Raw genomic sequence first — 23177 nt, forward strand, 5'->3', positions numbered from 1 at the left:
ACAAAAGCACTATTACTGAAGGGATTAACAGGTGTAAAAAAACGACAAAACATTTTCAATCACATGTCGTTAGCCACCTTGATTTGAAGATATCGTACTTAACCATAATTAAAACAAATAAGTGTTTTTTTTCTAAAGGGACGGCAAGTAATTGATATCCTCTTTATATCCCCAACCACCTATACGTGGAGATATTTGAGATGAACAATGAGACTCGATCGAATTCCTTAGCCCATTGAAGAACTGACCGGGCGACCATAAAAACCGTAGATACCTACACGTAGGTAATACACAGGTTATAAGGGGGCATAAAAAAGTAGGGACCGCGTCGGAGGTCGGACCGACTACCCGAGAAACAAAGACTTCGTTTATTTTTTAACAGCTCGCCCGTTCACAAAAGAAGGCTTCGCGGCACGAAAAACGACCCAAACGAGACCATCTTGTTAACCTTTTTAAAAAGAAATCGCGCGCCCGCTAACTAGAATTTCGACTCGAAAACCGAGAAAAGTTCGCCGCGGCGTTGTGCGCACTGGACGTCGCAGGCGCCTGCGCAATCATTATGTAAATTCTGATTATTATTGTTATAAATGCGGTAAAAAAATTGGGATGGAGTCGCGGGCATCATCTTAGCGGCTCGTTACAAAATGCACGTCAGTATAATTTGAAGGGTTATCTTTTTCGGATATCTGTGTTGTTTACATGGAGAGAGAGCGCGGTCGGCAGTGTGCAGCACTAGATCATTAACGGGATTACTGATCCCGTCCTCGTGACATTAAATAGAAAAAGGCGTCATGTTTTAGCTATAATAGAGGTTTAATTTGAGTCCGTTCATCATTTTGTTAGTAGCCGGCTAACAACCGATGCGCTCGTAAAATTTGACTGCGCATAATAAGGGCGATTATCGCTCAGAGACGCGCGTGGCGGCGCGTATCACAAGATACGCGGTGATACCACTCTTCATTACCTGAAAATCGCTCTAAATGGTAATAGCGTCGCGAAGAAGATCGTTGATCGACCCCGTCCGTTCGAAATTAACGAAACAAGCGCAAATTTTTCTTGAATTAATTTTAATAAGGTAACAACTGACATTATGCATTTTTAGTAACTGTTTTTTATCGGCCGAACTTAAATGGAATATCTTGTTAGGCATTTACAGCGGTATAATTTCAGTCCTTATGGCGGACTGGTAAGGCCTATGTATTTTTTATATGTATTGTGCTGTAAAAAGAGTTAATTAGGCACGTCTAAGCTAGGATCGACATCTCTCACTAAATGAGTGACAGCTAAACACTGCAATTATGAGGTTCCCGTCTCACTGAAATAACTGTTTATAATTGACGCGGCTGCCTTACTCCGCGTAAATGAACAACGTTTTATGTGAAAATGTTGCTAATGAGTGAGTGGATCGCGGCCCTAATGACGCGGACATAGTTCATGAAATCGAGCTTAGTGCGTGTACTTTGCTTTAATTATTATGACATAGCTTTCTTATGGATGAGCTGCTACCACAGCGTGGAAAACATTGTGTCGTATTGGGGCAACGCATTCTATAACATTGTTTGAAACGATTGTTATTGCTTACAATCTTTGTTTTACCTCGCAGGTGCTTTGTGAATGAACTTACATTATAATACGTATTTACATTTGTGATAAAGTTGACATCGACTTAGCTTTAATACAAAACTGTTATCATGTAACTGAAAAAGTTCTCTTATTAAACTACCGGAAAGCCGTAGCTGATAATTTCAAAAGGCTTTATTTTATTTTTAATATTTTCCGCGCGGCGATAATTGTTATTTAATCATCGAGATAGCTCCGCGATTACCGGCAGTAAGACAATTTACTCTATATTGTATCATTAAGGGATTATTCACCTGAGTTGTTAACTTTTTTCTTTAGGGCTGGGGGCAAAACATGCTGTTCTTTTTTAAATCATATAGGTAATTTACTGACGTAAATTAAATCCGTGTTCATTATACAACCTCCTTGATTGTGTTTTTAAATCTTTTGTCACTACAACACGTTTCGGCCAAATATTTTTTTGTTCGAAACTATTTGCGAAAACTTTTTTCATTATTACAATTTAAAAAATCAAATTACAAGAATGATTTCATCAATCTATTAGTAAAAATAAGATGACAGCATATACCATTATCTTTGATACCTACGGGCATTAGGCAAAGGCGTTCATTTAGAGCCAGGATATACTTTTTATTGACGTTGTTACTCATTAAATATAATTTTCATAGTCGTCTCAATGATGACGGAGTCAAGTGCCTACATCACAGTGATTATATCATTACTATGATGTAATGGCCAATGCGATTGAAATCGATTGCGTTTTCTTCTTCAAATCAATTTTCCTCATAGGAGAAGCCATGTCGTGATATACGTTAGATCATATCGATTCTTATGATCTACATAGTCAAAATTAACTGATTCGGGAACTTTGGAAAACCCGATTTCTTACAAGCACTGTTGGGAAACCTCCTATACCTACATATTATTTTCAAGCAAAGTATATAAAACAACAGCATGCATGAAAAACTAATTATGCACTCGTGTATAAAAATCTAGTTCCGGACTGGATTTACCCAGTTCTCGTAAATGCAGCAAGATTTATTAGAAGTCATCAACATTATATAAATAGAATCGCGACTCGTACAATGTTAAGAACCTTTCCTGTCCTGTCAATTAGCTCACTCTTAATGAATGCCCTTTGTATTTGTTTTTAATTTAACTAATGAAGGTTATGTAGAAGAACGGTTATTAAAAGTTTTTCTCTTAGTCCCGATATGCATACAAAAGCCAGAACACAATCCTATCACAAAAAGAGGAGATAAATGTTCCCTGCAAGTAATCTAATAGGCATAAGTTTTTTATTGCACGACACTTAAATCATTTCTTGGCCCTATATAGAGAGCGACCAAGCGATAGTACTAATTACGAAATAACCCTCTGCGCGCCGCTTGGACGTAACTGTCCGGCTCTTAAAGGATAGAAACATTTAGTCAGATATGTCATTCCGGTAACAGTACGTTACTTTAATTACAGTTTAAGCCTAGTTAGTTAGCTCTGATCTTCGTGTTTAACATTGTAAAGGGAGACTGAGCCAAGTTTTTGCGCGTAATGAAATTGTAATCTCGATTACCGCGGCGAGCGAAGCAGTACCGACAATGCGACGAGGATATGAGAATAGGCGTGCGTTCGTTCGGACCGGATACTTACTTTATAAATAAATAATGCTTACTCTATGACTAGCTTTTATTATGATAAGGTGTATTTATCGTCGCGGGACTCTACCTGCCTTATTGTTATTACGCGATGTAAGCTTTCATTGTCTTTATGTCACAGACTTTATTAAACACTGGTTTAGATTACAATTTATAACTTCCACTGTGAGGGTCAAAACCTTCATAAGCTTGTTACATTTTTTTATGTTTTAACTGAATAAATATTGCTGCAATATATTTTTCTGGTTATTTTTATCTATTTTAAATTTTTACATGCTTTTCTAATCAACTTTTGAAAATAATTTATTTGACGTTAAAATTGCAACAGGTATAAGCTTCCGAATTATGACTTTAGTGAAATATAATATCCATCATCAACTTTTTATAAATAACTTATAAGGACATGGACTTAATGAAAATTTTATGGCATATAAAAATTCAAAGCACTGTAAAATTAATTATAATTAATTAAAAAATATAGCTTACTACTTCTGGCTGCACTCGATCTATATGGACGACATTTTTCCACAACATCACTATCACAGTCACTATATTGGCTAATTAATCTAGTCCTAGTACATTGTTCACATCCGGACGGCCTATGCACCAGCTCCGGACACCCGGACGCCGGACACTCCTCACGCTTGCAACAACTAGTGGTCACTTCCATCTTCTTCAGTCTTACTATAATAGTGCCGGTATTCCTGTATAACGCACACGCTGGTATGCTATTGTGATCCATAACAGAAGATCGCAATTGACATCCCCCAAAATGCTACGATGCCGCACGCGTCGTGTCGTGTGAGAGACTAAATGAATTTGTGTGAACGCGCGTAAGATAAAGGCTAGTGTACACCGAGCCACGTGTTCTGTCGAAGGCAGTGGGGCACGCTACAGCGTATCGCAGGTGGGTTTCTCCCGTGGTCCGCTCGGCGCAGCCAATGGTGGGCGGCAGCCGAGGGAGGCGGGTCCGTTACCACCCAGCTGCACTACTATTATGTATGCCGAGGGATTCGTTTGGACCGCGTCCCGGTAGATAAGGGTTGACTTTTATTGTATTTCCATTTTTATATACCTAATGATGATTCTTAACCCGGGATCGAGTAGGGAGTATAAAAATATTTAACTGTGGAAATTATTTATAGATGTGCTATTTTCTGATCTGTGTTATGAAATATGTTTATTAGCGTCTTATCTTTCTGAGAAAGTGCGGAATTAGTTTCATTCATTTCTGTAATGATTGTATTTTCATTTGTATTTTATTAAGGGCTTGCTAAAAATAAATCATTCCATCTTTGTAATACTAAGTATAAATACTTTTCTCTTCATGACTTGCACTGACATGAATTTGCACTGATAGAAAACCTTCAAAATATTTGAATGATTTGGGAAATCTGGACGTAAAAATTACGCGACATCATGATTATTACAAGTCCAACGTCATAGGTTACAAACTGGTAAATATAATAAAAACAAATAATTCGAGATAAAACAAACATATTGATTTCGATTGCGTAGAACATTTTGCTTAATTCACCACAATAGTCGATAACCCAATTACTATTGAAACGTGTTGACCGATTGATTTGTTTAATATCCGGATTCATTTTAATGTCTCTAAATTAACTATCAATTTAATGTCCCTTTGAGATGTCGGCAGTTTTCGTTTGTTAACTAAAATAACTTATCGAACTTATTTTTAGATCTCTTTGATGCTGGCAAATATTTAATTTTATAATAGGAACTGTTGAACCTTATATTAACAATTTTTCATTCATGTAGTCGATATAAATAACGATTTGCTATTTATAACTTGCGTTGTGAATGGATATGATAATGCGAGCACGCCGTTAGATCGTATAACGATTAAATGATAATGTAAATTAATTAGATTAATATTACGTATTCTTTACGCCATTATAAAGTCGTTTAACTCTTATAAAATGTAGAAGTCTTCTCTGCATTATGATTCTTTTTTAATTCTGAAGAATCTTGCACAAGAATTAACGGGTAAAATTTTGGGAGCAATCTCATTCATTTTCACCAATGTGTCATCTTTTCAGTAAACAAAATTACGATTTCTTCTAGACATGAAAAATAAATAAAATCGTTGAATCTCAGTAAACAGTTCTATTACTATAAAAAAACTTCATCAATACTTCTTCATCTTTTTTTATAAGATGAAGAAGTATTTTATTTTGTTATTACAATCAAGGTTGAGTTTGACTTGGCATCATTGAAAAATTTCTCCATAGTGTTTCAGCCTGAGTCATGAGTTCCGCGCGCTCTCTCGCAGTTAGTCATTGAATTTCAGTTGACTCAGATAAACGTTAATGCAAATATCGATGGGAATTCTTAAACTTTTCCTGCAAAGGAAAATTATTAGCAAACAGGTAAGTAATAGGTATTTATGAATGTTTTAATCATATGCGAAATGAATCATGTTGCACACTACAGGTGGTCTTTTTACTATTATTTTTAGGTCAAGTTTTTTTGGCATTTCAGATGTTCACAACCCTTCCTAATGTTGAAGACAAATGCGGAATTAACTAATGCGTTCCTGCCTCTTGTTATAAAATAAATCCTTGAGAAACTATAAAACGTATCAATTAGCTAATTAATGTTTTAGAGTTTTAAGTCGTTTCTTTAACCAACTCATTTGTACAACAAAGTTGATTCTCGCAACAGATTAGCGGTTGCTTTTGCAACTATTTGTCCAATTTACATTAACTTTCTTTGTGAAAAGTCCAGTAGCGACCTGCCTAAACTAATGAGTTTTAAAACAATAATATCTAATAGTGGAACTAAATCGGCTTTTGTATAGTTAGGGAATATTTTAATGACGTTTGGTTTAATTCCTAAAGGGAACAATTCCATGGGTATATGCGTAAGACTTAGCATTAACAGGACTTAGGAAATGTACAAGAGGCTAGAATCCGGGATGATTTCCAATTAAGACGCCCCGTAAAACCCATGTCAGCATGACTCACGCACACATTCACGTTACGCTATGGTCAAAAGCGTAAAACATACAATGAATCCAACGGATTTAAGAGTACCACGCAGTAAGGAAAAATGAGCAGAGATGCCATAATGCAGGTAGGTCAGGCGCCTTTTTCTAGGTCAAATGCGTACGCTGGACAAGACTAAAACGATAAGTTACGAGTACGATAACCAACAAGGTGTTCGGGTTCTTTGAGCCATCTGCGAACGATTTTTAGTATTTCAAACAATGATCGGAAAGAATGTTCCTCGTACCCCGCACACCCGCATTTTTTTGTTGATTTTTCGTTATGGCACCTTCGCTAGTCATTTTGTTCTCCATGACGAGTACGTACTTTTCGGTTATGTACAGGACATGATGTAATGAGTTCCGTGTAAAATGAGACACCTGTGCTAGATCAGCGAGTGGTTTCCTGTTGATTAAACGGGTACTAGGGCTTAATGCGATAAGAGGGAGTCATGCTGTCTGCCTTGTTGGCTTCTTGTAATTTTATCGTCAGGAATTCGCGAGTCGACAGTTGCTGAATTCTTAAGATGGTGAATGAAGGTGTAAGTATTATAAATAAGAATGATTTATGAACTCAAAATAATCAATGGATAGAACCCCTTTTCTGCGTTAAAAATATATAATTCTGAAAAGTCAGTTAATAAAATACTTTTTTATTATTTTACTATAAGTCCTTAGGTAAGATCATACCGACTATCCTTTGGAAAGAAAAACATATCTAACGGGTATCTACTGCATCTTAGGAGGCATGAAAAATTTCCCTCAAATAAAGAATCATAAAGTTATTAAGACAAGATGAAAATTTTCACAAGAAAAGGCTTATCTTGAAGCGTGTGTAAACCTGAATACTACTGAAATATTTAAAATGGTATGGAGATATGTAGATAAGATGAAACAATGATTATGTAAATAAGGATGTAATTAATGAGATAACATTTTCTTCATAATCTGTAAGACTGTTCTTAGAAAATGCCGTCAGTTTACGTGTTAGGAAAATGCAATATGACTATCAAAGATATTTTTTTTTAAAAGACTTTCACAGTAAAATGGCTGTTCAGATAGAGATAATATTTTGTACTAGGATCGGGTACTGGGTATCTATAAAAATATAAAATCTAATATTTTTATCAGGATCTTTAAAATTGGGGTAAAAAAGTTGGTTTATAGTCGTAAAATATACGATAGTAACTCAAGAATGGAAAACACTTCATTGCATATTAAGTTGGTATCAAGTTGAATCATAAACTACCTATTAGGAAATAATTGCCGCTATTATACCTACTACAGATTTATTTACATAATATACACATTTTTTTCCGGTACGGTCATAAAGGAAAAATTGTTAACGGTGCAACTTTTCCGTTTTGTCACTTTTTCCGAAAACTTGAACATTTTACGTCAGAAAATATTTAAGGCCCGTAAAATGAATTTAATTATTACAATTAATACATTTGTTGCACGTGTTTTCCATCATTTTCCACCTTTAGGCAATATTTAAATCCTGAAATCCTATTCCTATGGAATCCTATGGAAATCTGAACCAATTCAGGTTTTGTAATTAGTGTAACAGACAGTCCAACTTCTGGAAAAACAATGGATCCATATTTTATTGATCAACAAAACTGCAAATAATTTATTAGCTCAGTCATCACACATTAAAAATACTATACAGATCATAGTTTAACTGAATTCCATACATGAAGCGGGACACACCTCGTCCCACACAATATTGCTCGTCATCTTGCGTACATTAATTACTTTGAAAAATGCTTGCACGACCGAGTAAAAATAACCGCGTTCTAATACTACAGTTATTTTATTTACAAGTTATTTACAAGAATAACTCGAATACGGGAAACTAAACTGCATCATGAGTTCATGTGACGTATTACCTTTTTACGTCGTTAACTTGTTAGAAGGAGAACATATCTTGTATAAACAATACTGATAAAGGATTATGCTGTCATACTTGGTAGCTCGACATCCGTTTCGATATAATAATGAGGGTCGGGCCGAAATCGCTTTGTGGGTTTTCTTAAACTTTCACAAAGCAGCCCGTAGTCTGGAAGTTGGTGATTGATTCACCCGTGCATCGGAGAGCACGTAAATGTCGGTCCTGCGCCTGATCTCTTTCCGGTCGTGTCGGATTGCCGTCCCATCGGGTTTTGAGAGTGAAGGAATAGGGAGTGCACCTGTGTCTGCGCAAATGCTCGTGCACTATAATATGTCCTGCGCAGTTGGCTGATCTCCTTAAGTGAGAACAGCCGCCGTGGCCGAAATCGGCCGTGGACGCCATTATAATAATGAGGTATGCCGAACTAAAAGTCCTATTGACTTTACTGATAAACCAATTGTGTTGGTCCTCACAATGATTAGGTTAACGTTATTACGTCACTGATATAAGGGAGCTAATGTTTGACAGTTTTGTGAGAACAACACTTTAGTAAATCATTAGATTTTAGAGTAACTCAAAGGTATGTAAGGAAATCTGTAATGTTATCTATACTAATACAATAAAGAGGATTTTTTGTTTGTTTTTTCGTATCCTCAGGGAAACTACTGAACTGATTTGAAAAAATCTCTCACTGTTGGAAAGCTACACTACTCTCGAGTCTATCCCGGTACGGGAAGAAAATTTCCCAGGACGCGGGTGCAACCGCGGGAAAACAGCTGGTATTTTATAAATGATTGTCAAAATCAAATAAAGATTATTATCCTTATAGGTTAACCAAAATGAATACCCATATCCACAAAATTCTAAGAAAATAGAAGAAAATAGTTAATCTTAAAAACATTTGTTTCTCAGAAGATTCTTAAAATGACGTCTTTATCGTTGCAGTGTCTCCATATTTGCCTTTCCTGTGCACGCATTTTTGTGAACAAATAAGTTTTATAATGATGAATACCGTTACCATGGAAGGTCAAGTTTTTATGGCAGACTAAGCCAAGAGGAACCTAAACGTACCTATCATTTTATCCCTGCAAACTAATAAGTCTTCTAAAGGTGTACTTTTCAATTTGTTTAAGCACGCGTCTATCAAATAACTAACAGGAATCCTAAACAGCTTGTAGCCTTAAAACTCAAGAATCAAAAATCCATTCTGCAATTTTTAAGTGCTGATGAGTCAATTTGTATACGAAAATGCCAAAAAAGTTTAAAAGAAACTTCAAGTGAGATCAAAGAACAATACAAATGTATTTGTGAAGGATGCTGGTTACCTGCTGTGACAGAATTTCATGCTCACTAAGAGTAACAGATTTCTTTCTTAAAGAGATATTGAGTGATGATTGGGTGTCTTGTAAGGAACTTATCATGTCAATGTATTGTATCACTAGCCAATGAGTGTACCTATCTAATGTATTAAATAGGAACAAAGGCTAAGAATTTCTTATTTAATTAATATTCAGTAAATAAAACAACCTAATTTGAATTTAATATAGATTAAGATGTAACCGATAACCACCCAAATTCACGTTATTTAATCGTATTTAAAATATATGCGTCTGGAAAAATAACTTAAAACGAGGACCATCCGTGAAATTTAAAACGTTCCATTGCGTTCCATAAATATAAAGTCCATAAAATGCCCATTAACATTTCGCAAACTGTTTATTGGCTTGTAAAATAGCCGACTTCTGTACAAGGACGAACCTTTGTCCCGTTGCCGAATCGTTTTGTTTTACCGTTAACGAACCAATAGAACAATAACTCGTGCAACTTTCACTACGTTATATATGACGCAATAAATTGTATTGTCAACTTGGACCCATTTAAAAGGTGGCATCTCAAAAGTTTTGTTTTCATCTTAACGGTAGTAGATTCTGGACCGCTCTGAGGAGGTCCTAAAGTGACAAAAACAAGCGTGCGACTGCCTTAAAATTTCACAATTGTGACATTGTTTAGCGTGCACGGCGGCTCTATAAAGACGAACGCACAATGAGTGCAGTTCGAACGCAACACAATTAAACTTGGAATAGAGGAGAGCCGTGAAATTTCGTTTTGTAACGGCGTGAATAGACGTATCATGGGATGTTTGTGTTTGATAAATAGTGCGTCAACAATACGCCCCCTTTTCCGGTGCTAAAGACGATGGAAAAAATCTGAAGCAAGTTGAGATGTCAAACTTGTTACGACATGCGGCAATAGATGTCATGGTTAAGGTTGGCAATTTCAAGGTTTGGGCACGGCTAATACGCAAGAGACTACTGCCTTTGCATCAGGACATATGGACTTTGAGAAGTCGAGAAATGGTAGTGACTATGCGAAATTGGGCAATTAGTTACGAAATTTTTGTAACGGTAAAAGATGCTTTCGTATGTATTGCACGGCGTGGTGTAATGTGAGAGGTGATAATGAACTTGTGAAACCAAAGCAAGGCGGATTAAGGAACTGATTGAATTGGGACGGACACTGACGGACACTACGATTATGCAAGGCTCATTCGTCTTGCGTTGCTGTTAGCTCGCGCGTAGCACGCATTTTAGTCGATTACTTAGTCCGCGGTAACTCAAACCGGATTAGTGTGATATTGTACGTTGGTTTTTACTAATATTGTTACATCAATAACTTTTACTACAGGAAAAATCAAACCTCGTATGACTTTGTCGTAATTGCAATTTTATGAGTTTTGCTGCCTGATTTATTTTCCTAAACCCTTTATATCTATAGAGCCGATAAAATGTCTTGCATTATATTAGGAAAAGGCAGGTAACTGCACAATCAATTGCAATAATTTCGAGGTGAAAATAAATAAACTAACGATATGAGGTCAAGTATATGAGTCAGCGGTCGGAATCCGCATCTCAATGAACTATTATAACACAACCTGTTACTACGCTTCGCTTGTCACGTACTTGTAAGCTCCGATATAATGTTACTATCGATCGCCTCAAGTACATTGCCCGATACATGAGCATTTTTTAAGAATCGAACACAGTTGAAGTAGCAATGTATACCGACCTTCTTAAAAGTTACAACCGTTCGCCTATATTGACATTATTGCTAATAGTGACGTCAAAAATGGAGGCTGGGTATTGCTAAATTTAGAGTTTGTACTCTTATAGTTAATTCAAAGAGTTATTAGTCACTTTATGATAATGCAGGATATAGTCCGGTGTTTCCCTACTTCGCAAATCTTGAGAAACGTCACGGTCATGGGTATGAGGCAACCGTTCTTACGTTCTCAGTATACATGGAACTACTTAATATGCAATCGTCACTACTGACTTAACATTTATGTAAATATTTTTACCGAAATTTTATAACAACGAAGAACAAGCATTTGCCTCTCTGATTGTTACAAATTAACATTAATTATTTCTTTTTCAATATTGAATGGATGAGTCATTGTAAAAATCTATTGACTTAAAACTGAATCACCGAAACGTAGGCGCAGTTCTGGTCGATTGCGGTAATTTGAATATTTTTTCTTATGTTTACAACCACGAGGATAATTGTTAATAATAGGTTATATTATAGAAAATATTATTGAAAACTGGTAAAAAACGTTTGAGCAGAGTTTTGAATAAATATGGGTGTGTGTTTGCGAAAAACTGGAAATTCATGAAGAACAAAATGAAAATTAGCCAGTGAATTTACATAATGTTACGACAGCTGATAGTGACGATGAATGTTTTGTAGATTGCGTGGGAGATAAAAAAAATGTTTAACTAAACCATGTGGGTAAAGTTTCTAACGTAAGTAACTATAAAACAAATATTTTTAACCATCACATTATATATTAACGATTTTATTACTCTAACTTGATTTGCACGCGACTACGTTTTCTCCGAACTTCGTCTCGCCCTGGATTAAAATTGCTTTTCTTCGTCTCTAGGGTTCCACTTTATCAAAATTGGTTCAGTTGTTTTAACGAAAAATCGTTACAAACAAACAAATACTAGTATCATATTCGAAATTAAAATATTAGAATGCTCAATGCGGTACAACAACCTCTTCGGTTTTGAATTGAAGTGGACCGCGGATGAATCAAGATCTTGTTAGGATACCTTCTAAGCGGCACGTAGCACGTACCTACTCCTCAGAACGACCTTGCCGTGATATTCACCTAATGACACAGAAACCATTGACTCTTAGACGATGACTGATGATGTAGTATGTGTGAGATCAAACTGTACTTTGATGACACCGCGCGCTGATTTAGAATCAATTTTTAAATAATTTTCACGCCGCGCTATGATAGAAAGACGCTTTATTGATAAATTAAAGGCAGAGGATAGTATTGTAAGAAAAAGCTTCAGCTTATCCTTCATGTACCTTAGAACCACAGTTTTAAGTAGACACAAAAATGAAAATTACCATAAACCATTTGTGGAAAAAGAAAATATTTTTAAGGAATCCGTTAAAGGAGAAATCACTTGGGGGTACCCACGTAGGTATGTACGACTCAAACATAACCTTACTGCTATTAAACAAGATATAACAGCATAATTTCGTTTGATTTGACATGCCGAAACAATTTAATCATTATCTCTGTCGGAAAATTAGCTGAGATCTGCACAAGGGAAATTGGGTTCAAATGTTGGGGGGTTTGAGGTGTATTTTGAGTGGCAGTTGTCGGCGATTATAAGCCTTGTGGGCTAGGGAGAGGAATGGCGGAGGAATTGGCGGTATTCGCCAACGACCGCGGTGGAGCGATATTGCGAGCCGGTACGCCGGCCGACTGGGTGGGCACGCCGCGGCGGTTGGCCCTTCTTCGCTCTTTTTGCCTTCCATTTTCGAATTTTAAATTTTGAACTGTGCGAAATCAATGCCCATCTTTAAGGTCCGAAACTTTTGTTGCCAGGATGCACGCGATCGGCACAGATAAGCGCCATACTACCAGCGTCACGCTAGTCCTTTAACTTTTTAGTCTCTGCCGATCAAAAGTAATCAGGACTTTAAAAAGTACTAACTGTAAAAGCACAGATGATATAATAATTAAATCCTAATTGGCAAGAAAATATAAAGAGAAGGGTGTACAATTAAAACATTACTTTGCCATCGTCAAATTATGTCGTAATTAGCTGGACAATTAAAATCGAAGGTCATTATGGTAGTAAAAACTGGAGTGGGAAGTGATCCTCTTTTTGCTGTTATTATAGATTAGTTACGATACAGAGGGAAAATCTACAATATTATACCTACGGAGGAATAAAACTATAAATTGAATGATTAAGAGCTTGCGGTTTTCTTTAATTGTATCTATTGATGTGTGATTAATGTTACCTATTAATTTGGTGTGTCAGATAAATTAGTTTTATCCACTTCCATGAGAAGAAATGATAAATTTGTATTTTTTACATAAGTTTGATGACATATTTATTATTTATTTCAGTAGAACCTAAAGTTTGAAGCCAAATTTCATTCGTCATATTGTATTTTATTCGCAACTTGAGACCTTATAATTTTATATCTATGAGAATATCCTCTACCACAGATACAGGAAGCTACAGAATAACTTCAACCGTTGAGCGGAAAACGCGATGCAAATCACCTAATTTTTAAGCCTAAGCAAACAAACCGAGTTCCGTTTCTTGCCAGTATTCGAGGAAATGTGCACTTAGTATTAATATTCATAGGAGCAGAATAGTCAATAAGTATGTACGCCGCTTTATTGACCATTGTTAGACTAAGATTCGGGATATAAATAAATTAGTTTATTAATAAATCATTTCGTGAGATCATTATTGTGATGCAGGATTTAAAGAATGATATTTTGCTTATTAGAGCGTGATAATATTAATCTTATCGCTAACTGGCATAATATGAAATTGTAAAATAAATATCTGCCTTGGTGCTACGAGAGTTTTCTAAGCTTTTTGAATTTGATTTTGATGCCTAATCCATACCATACCACCAAAGTATCTTGTTTTTTACTTGGGTTCATTATCAGACGAATAGGATAGTTCGTGCGGCCTTGGTACACAAAGGGATGTAGGAGAATCAAAGGTGGAGTATATGTAGTCAGTCAGTAAATTCTAATACTCCCTCCCTCTGTGGGTTAAAAAGTATATAGTCCTTTTCAAGATTCCCACTGACTCTATTTTAATTATTTTTATTTGTAGCTTCTGCCCTGTTTAATCTATATGTTCGTATGGTGGAGCTGTGTGAAAATACCCATCGGTCGCCGTCGCTGGTCGTCATGTGTGGTGTCATTAATATAACGGTACCGCACAGGAAAATGCCCCGTACAAGCACTAAATTGTGATGTTAATATTAATTAGTAGTCAATTATAAGAGAGAAATTGTGTTGAAATACATTCTTGTTGTGATTTATTTTACCTGTTGGTTTTGGGCAGGGAAAAATTGCAGTTGTCTTGCTTTTGTTTAATAATTATCAGGTGATTATTTTTATAATTGTAGGAACGTGAGTCAAGTTAAAGCTATGATTCCTAATTGATTAATGTTCTTGTATTCCCGTAATGTTAAATTAAACATTTAATTCTTAATGAAAACAAATAAACCATTTTCGGATAACTAACAAATTATTTTGATATTCCAATTAGACTTTAGTGAATCGTGAATGTAAATTCTGCTATTTTTACAAGGGGGTATAATAACTATGATATGTGAGAATTACGTGCACAAATAATTGTTACTTATTTACTTGTATATAGCAGGAGCAAAAATATTTAGCCAAAACATCTCACTAAATAAACATAGGTACATCTCGCAAAATATTTATATAGCTTGTGAGATTTAAATTACATGGAAATTACTGTATTCGATAACTTTTATTAAACCCAATTTAAACAATTAGGTAATAAAAAAATGAAATGGTTTCAAAAAAAACGCCTTTTTTTCGAATAATTATTTAAAGATGAGTAAATAGTAAAATTAAATTAAATAATCAAGAAAATACCTGAAAATTCTCTATGTAAACTTCTTTTATTCTTCGCTGAAACCATTCGTTCAACATGATGACAACACAACGATCTCCCCGGCGCACCTAACCAAAGATCCGACGTCCACTGTTTCCAATGACAATTTATAACACATGATATTTTACCATGACCTCACATAAATAAATAATTTCTTCAAAAATAGATTCACGAAAAATATTAAAAAATCAAATTCGAAATTTCACATTTACATAAAGTGATGTGAACGCAATTATAATAAAGTCAGCGTGTTATGTCAAATAGATTACTGCCCATAGACAATCTAGATGGCCGCTAAATTATTGAATAAAGAATAAAATTTATTTTGTGCAAAAAGTTTGCATAATTACGAAATAGGTACTTTACCTCTTTGTTATTTATTTTTTAGTGAGGTGAATGATGCGATATTTTTGTGAATAATGTTAGTCCCTTTTCTTATATTGTTATAATTTTTCTTGTTTTATTTAAAGTTACGAAATCCGACTATTCCGGATCGTTGTTTCAGGTCGTGTTAAGAACTTTCCTGTTCCAGTGACGTAGGTATGAATCTAACTAATGTTCCTAAAATGAAAACTAAAATCAATTCAATATTATCTCATTATTTGCGTCTTTAATTTTTACCTACTTGATTCAGATCATTTAAATGTATTACACATTCTAAAAAATAACATCAAAGACCAGGTCTGCCACCATATCCCTAAATTCAGATAACGAAGTTGACTCTTATAACACTTTGAATGTCCAGACAAAAATAAAATAAAAATAAGCAAAACATCTTACCTTCAGATTACGGCGCCTTAGAAGCTGCACCGTTCAACCTGAAAAAAGAAAAAAATATATTAACAAAATACTCATGACTACAAAAGACAGTGCCGCACTTAAAAATCTACAGTCAATTTTATATTTTAAATAATTTTTTGCATCTTCAACTAATCATTAGTCTGCATTTGACGATAATTTAGTATTTAGGTCCGATGTTTAGGCCTGGGGCTGCAAGCAATGGTTTTCGTGACCTAGATCTTTTTGAACATACTACCATCATACAAAGACCTCTGACCAAATTGCCTTTGAAATAGGGATCACGGGATAATAAGCCGTATGTCGATGTGTAATAAGGTTGCATATGTATCGTCAATTATGCACGCTGCGGTTCTTTTATTGGTGGTCAGTAATATCGAAATTACAACCTGTCATATTGCAGACACGATCATGAGGAACAAGAGAAGGTCATAACAAATAATTGTTACTACGAGCCATGAAAGAAAAGAAGTAAAAACAATACCCATGGTTTTTATTTAGTTTAGATATCTATTTCGCTGGTTAGTAGCAAAAAAACTAATGTATTGAATTAATTAGAACATAAAACTTGCCCCAAAAAATACTACCGTGATATATTCATTTGTGATGATGAAACTAAAACAGGTAATTTTTTTCCTTTGGCTTAATAAACATTTATGCTAATTGGGTACACTTATTGCTGTCCTCAATACAGCTATCATCGACTAGAGAAAAAAGGCATGTAAAAGGAATGTGTGTCAGACTGCCATTTTCTCAATTTTCACATAAGTTTGGCAAGTTCTGAAGTTTTCCTATGTCTAATGACTCTACAAGTAGCATCAGAATGTGTAGACCCTGTTCAAAGCTACACGCATTAAAAGTCAAGTAAAAATGAAGACGCTCTTCAAAAAAACCATTGTCACGACTAAATTGTGTGATTTATTTGCAAATGAACCGTAATCAGTGATCTGTTTTGCATTTGCCAGATGCGGTAAAAGCAGTGACACGGATAGCACCACGGTATCACCAATGTATATCAGTTTAAGCGTATTTATTTATTATTTACGTCATTGAGAGTTACAATTTCAAATCAGAATACCATTAATCGGTATCAGGCAATAATTATTACAATAACAACTATTGTAAACAATTTGTTTCGTGTTAAAGTAGGTCACTTTTTTATATAATGTGTCTAGTTGATATCTATCTGGTGTATCTATCTGGTTGGATTTACCTAGAAGAAAATACATGCCTAAATTATAATTTATGTAATTATGTTTAAGTATGTTTAAGTAAGTCCGTGTTTCTAGTCCAAAATCATTCCTACTCAGTGTCAAAAACACATTTTATCGTGTTCAGGGTTCAAGAATCAATTAAGATCATCAATGCTACCTTTTCGTGTAGATTTTAAATTAAAACTTTTCTGCAACATTCATGATGACCGTGTCATGTAGGTAACACAATATCTCCTGATAAAATAAATTGCTTTGGGTAGGCATGAGTAAAAATTAGGGCCTGACTGCATTCATACTCAAAGGAGTCAAAGTAGAATTACCCATACACAGTCAGGTCCAAGTACAGTTCTGCGTAATATTCATACTTCAATACATTTAAACTAAATGCTAATACAAAGCTCTGGAACAATCGATCATTAGGCAAATCATTGTCCACGTGCGCGTGATGAACTAGTATGAACCAGGATTTCCGATGACTTTAAACTCCTTAGGCAATCAGAGCACAGTGTGCTTTGTGCGTAAAGCCGTTTTTTAGTCTTGTCATTGTCCATATTCAATTAACAAATTAATCAACAAAAAGTGAGTCCAGTGGCAAGAACCTGCTTACGGATCTTGTCTGGGGAGTCAGTCTGCACGCCCATTTTGCCGTTGTCGCTTCCTATTCCGGCTATTGTTGAGCGTCCTGTCACCAACAGGCATGCGTATACACACACATTCGCACCAACACTAGAAATTAATATAGAAATGGACGCACGCACACGCAATGCCGGTGTATCTATCGCACACATGCTTACAATCGCGTGTACGCGACGCAACACGTACATGAGCCGTGTGGAGTACAGTACGCACACAAGCGTAAATCATCAATGAACTTGACGTATCGCTCAATGAATGAGGACCTTGAGTGAGGTTGTTATCGAGGCGCTAACGTTCGATATCGAGCAATGAACTTCTGAATGAGAATAGCTATTTGATTTGTTAATGGGGGAAAATATTCCGCATATGTTTTTTGTTGCGTGTTTACGGAACTACTTGCAGCTTTGAATTTTATGATTAAGTATCAAAAATAGCAACGTCAAAAAAGCTTGCATTCGTTTTTGATATTGAAATCTCATTTACTTGCGCCATTCTGCATTCACGCTGCCATAAAAGATACTATTGGCGACTTACATTTTCAGGATAAGCTACGATGTTACTATTAAAGCAGCCAGCCTATTTTTAGACTTCAACGCAAATATTTGCATAAAACTTGGCGACCAGAAATCCTATTGATTCACGACTTCGGAATCGTTGGTCAGTAAATATGGCAAAAATGTATGCGCGTGAGTCACTTTTTGCACAAACATTAGATATTATATGAAAGAGATCACGACGGCACGAGCCAAACGTTTGTCATCGCGTGAACTTTACAAAATACCTCTACATAATAATTTTCAAATAAACAACTTTATGACTATACACTTTCCTATTTAATGAACGTTGGCACATGTTGATGTTCACTTGTTTTGTTTACAAACAACACGCGAACATTATCTAATCTGTTTCAATAATGTTTTCGTATTTACTAGATATCTGGGAAATACTTAAAATCCGGGAATCATTTCACTGTTCTATAATTTATGTTTTATTTTTCTGGGCTAGCAAAAAAACTCAAAAAACAAGCAATAAAAAATGTCGCCGTGATTCACATTTCATTCACAACTGCATTCCGCGCGGCGCCAATGCCAATTCATAATTTAAAAACTATGAACCACACTATCTTCTATGAATTTATAATACATACCAATAGGCGTATCTATGGAATAATACATAGCTAAATAAGGCCGCATACGCAAGAGAATCGGATATGACGTAAATAAGTACCAATAGTTCCGTGAGTCGAATCCTCCGGACTTTCGCTGTTTGCACACACACATACAAACGTTTCTACGTTCTGTACGGACAGTTATATAACTAAGTTATCACCTTATTTAGTATTGTAAACAGAAAAAAGTCTGGTACACGGCTCTGTTTACTAACACACTCATCTCATAGTTCTGACGTACAGCTTCTATGTTTTTGGTAATATTTTTAACCAGAACTTTTGGACCGTATTGTAAATATTAGACCTTAAATAATTTGACTAAATCACGTATCCTCTTTAACTAAGTCTAACTATCAATACATTTAGGTACTGATCATCATCTCCGGAGCCTTTTCCCAACTATGTTGGGGTCGGCTTCCAGTCCCACCTGATACAGCTGAGTACCAGTGTAATACAAGGAGCGACTACCTATCTGACCTTCTCAACCCAGTCACCCGGGCAACCAAATACCCCTTGGTAAGACTGGTACAGATACCTACGCAAATCAAATATGATGGTTACTTAATTAATATTTGGCCCCGATTACATTCTTCAGAAAAACTTAATATCTTAGAATATTTCACGGTCCTCATCCACTTTATTTATAAATGCTTATAAGGAAGTTACGAGTTCGTTAGCGACATTACTGTATTTAAAGGAAAAGGAAATGTGGACGATTTTATATGGAAAAGAAATAGATAGTTATTATTTTCGTGTATTCATTAGAAGAATATAAATATTAATTATTCCGGTTATGTCATATGGGCGTAACATCATACATTACCACTGAGAGCATTTTCTTTGAGAATTCGATAGAGTTGAGTGATTAATTAAGCAGTTAAGTACATACAATTCATGTAAACGTTGAGAACGTATTACCATTAATCATGCATATACCAATCTTAATAGGTAACTGTTAAAGAAACGAATGTACGTTTTGTTACTAAATGAGAATTGAAGGATCACAAGTCTTAGAGTAGAACTAGTATCACTAAATGGTTGAAAATATCTCGGCAAAGTATCAGCCGCAAGCTTCCATCAATCAAAGTTTAATTCACGCTTACTTCTTTCATATCGCGCTTAGCTGGCCTTTGATCATATGTAGTTACATTTTTTAATGATAGCTTTGGTTAAGCAATTCGTACAAATTTTACAACCACACTCGTCGTACTCGTGTGCGAATCGACACTTTTACAATATTCTGTAGTCAGTTCGCACGTGTAGTTAATTGGTGGGCGAACCTACCATACATGGCTTTATCCTTTATGTTAAACTAAAAGCTGTGTTCTAAGAAAAGGTATTCTAGAATTATCTCTATATTTTTCTTATCTTACCCCTTCAACTTTCACATTTAATCCCGGAAGGATTGATTCAGACGTTTCCTTACTTCCACACTCCTTCCTTAGGAAACAAAAATACCTTCCATGTTAAAATTAGATACCTTTCTTGTAACCGAGCTTCGATATTATTGACGAAGGTCAAGTGCACACAACGATAGAAGGTAACAGGTAATATAAATAGATAGTGTAACAATAGAATAATTGTAATTATTTTTACTGCAAATACAATATTATTGAGTTAGTGGCGCAGGAACAAAGATATTCTGAGGAACTGGGTGACGCAGTTCACTGTGTTATTGGTGTTCAATATAAATATCCTGGATAGTACTTTCTACGGAATTTACAAAAATACTGCACCTATTTTTCATAATAAATATATTTATCAATCTATAAACAGGCGAAAGCTTGGGTGGGTATTTAAAGCACAAATAATTTCTTGTGCAGTAGCCGACGCGACGGATCACTTGTTGTGATGAGTTTAATTATCTCACGGAACTAATATTTGGAACAGCCCACACTTTGTTCCGGGTCAGACTTTATTTATGCATGCACAAAAACACGCCCCTTTCATTAAATTACATCTTATATTCCAACATCAAAATCAAATTCCCAAATTAAAAAAGTGCAACTCATCAAATCAGGTTTTTTGGAGCGCGTCAACAAAAAGTAAACAACTGAATTTTAATAGTAGCAATGTTTACACAAGAAATAATCGTACATCCGCTAAGATTGGCAATAACACTCGAGTACCTAGAGCATAACATAATGAACCAGAACGTATTAACCATGACGTCACTCGAACCGAGACTCACGACTTGGGACACAGTGATCTTAAAAAACCAATGACGCAAATTTCAAAGCAAAAACTTTCGTTCACGAAGCTATTCCATACAGTTCCGTTCCATGAAAAATATACCGATATCTATCTGAAGTGAAATCCCAGACAATAAAAGGTCAAAAAATTGGCCAAATTTTTTGACTGTACGTCATCAAAATTGGGCCAGATGACGCATTGGCCGTGGGAAACGAACATATCGCACCCTTAGAATGAAAGTGACTTAATTCAAAATTCCTGTAATACTCGTTTTTGCAATAAACTGACCTTAAAAAGCATAATCTATAACCCTGTAAATAAAAAGAGACCTATTTCTAACTATAACAGAGACTACGCTTATTTCGGTCTCTTTCACTGGTTCCGCTATTCGTTTACGCATATTGTGTGAAAGAGCCAGAACTAGTATTACGTCAGATGCGCTTGCGAGTGAACATGTAAAACATCGGCGAATCTCAAAAAGTGTCCGTTTATTGCGAATACTGCCACGGTAAGTTACACAATATTTTTTGCCATAAAGTGACATTTTGATTAATACGTCTTTATAAAACAAAATATGTAGGTAGTATTCAGTGACCTTTTAAGGATTAGGTCTATTTAGTAAAAAATAATTATAAAAGACAAACGACACTTATAATAATAGGTCTGTCTATGACTAAAGGCATATTCATTATTTTTGTTATTCTTAATATTGAACCTGTTTATTACTAAAATTAAAAAGTTTAAGTTGTAACTTTTTTGGAATATGCCCCTATAATATTAAAGTTGTGTGGTATGTTAAGATATTTAGGTACACAGAGCCACACATCAGTGTATTCAGATCTGTGAATTTCTACAATTTATTGATCGATGCTCACCTTAAACTTTTCCAACACGGTACGATTTTATTAACCTGATGTGGCTTTTTTCCTACACCGTTTTACCGCACTCCAACCCGTATGCATCCGACAGGACACCCGCCCACTTAACATAATTGTATTGGTTTTTACTTATACCAATACTTTAGCATCCTAATGATATCGCTTGGGAAGTTCTTGATATTTTCTCCATTTTCACCACAATTTTCTGCATAGGCAGTCGTAAGATACGAGGTCGAAAGCCTTGGAGAGGTCCAGAAAACATGCATATACAGGTGTTTTCCTACTTGTATAGTATTGAACAGTCTGTTTGAGCCATAGTATAGCTGTTTCCGTGGATAAGATTGGCTTAAAACCAAACTGGGCATCGTTAAGTATTAAGTACTTATCCAGCTGCTGGTCAATCAGACTATCCAACACCTTTGCAATGATGGTAGCCAGGGATATAGGCCTGTAGTTGCTCTTTTTACTCGCATCTCCAGTTTTATTCTTAACAATAGGCACAACAATAGTTTTAAGTAAATCCGCTGGAAGATACGAGTGACTCAGGCACAAGCTAAAAAACATTGCTAGCACTCGCGGTAAGTGCTTACCAGCATGCAGCAAATGCTCTATACTTAGGCTGTCATGACCCAGCGACTTGCCTCTCTTTAAGTTGCGTATGACAGTAGCTACCTCCCTGGCCGTAAACCATCTGGGGGGTCTGAAGACATGCCTATTAGGCATGTCTTCAGACCCCCCCCACCACCTCAAGCCCACCAGACGACGTACCCAGGGGAGACCCAACCCTAAAGGTTCTACTAAATAGGTTGGCGATATCACCAGGATCACTAAGGCCATCAATACTCACAGGCAGACCCGACCTTTGATTCAACCTGTTCGTGGCTTTCCAAAAACTACCATAATTCTTTGCGTCATGATGACTTGCAATGATGTCCATTTTTATTTGGTCCTTATTATTTTGGCACCATTTCAATTTACTTTTAAAAACCTTTCTACTTTCCACCATTTTTTCATATAAATCACCATTTTTCGGTCTACCAAACAACGTCCAGGTTTGAAAATCCGAGCCTGTCTGTGTGCGTCCTTCACATGCTTATTCCAGCCCGTTATGTAACTCTTTTTGCGCTGTAATCCGTTCTTACAGTTACTTGCGATTGCACCTTC

At 35.7% G+C, this 23177-nt stretch overlaps 1 protein-coding gene across 1 annotated transcript in view; it reads right to left on the reverse strand.

Moving 5' to 3' along the window:
* The window catches only part of LOC124634154, a 32993-nt gene extending 10143 nt beyond the window's left edge, over window positions 1-22850 (reverse strand). Inside the window, exons 1-2 of the mRNA XM_047169578.1 lie at window positions 22242-22850; window positions 3720-4008 (exon numbers count right to left, since the gene is read on the reverse strand). Of these exons, the coding sequence (XP_047025534.1) occupies window positions 3720-4008; window positions 22242-22850 (898 nt within the window). The remainder of the gene's footprint in view (window positions 1-3719; window positions 4009-22241) is intronic.
* Between the last annotated feature and the right edge of the window lie 327 nt (window positions 22851-23177).

The sequence above is a fragment of the Helicoverpa zea genome, chromosome 10, assembly GCF_022581195.2.
Source record: "Helicoverpa zea isolate HzStark_Cry1AcR chromosome 10, ilHelZeax1.1, whole genome shotgun sequence".
In the NCBI taxonomy this organism is placed as follows: Eukaryota; Metazoa; Arthropoda; class Insecta; order Lepidoptera; family Noctuidae; genus Helicoverpa; species Helicoverpa zea.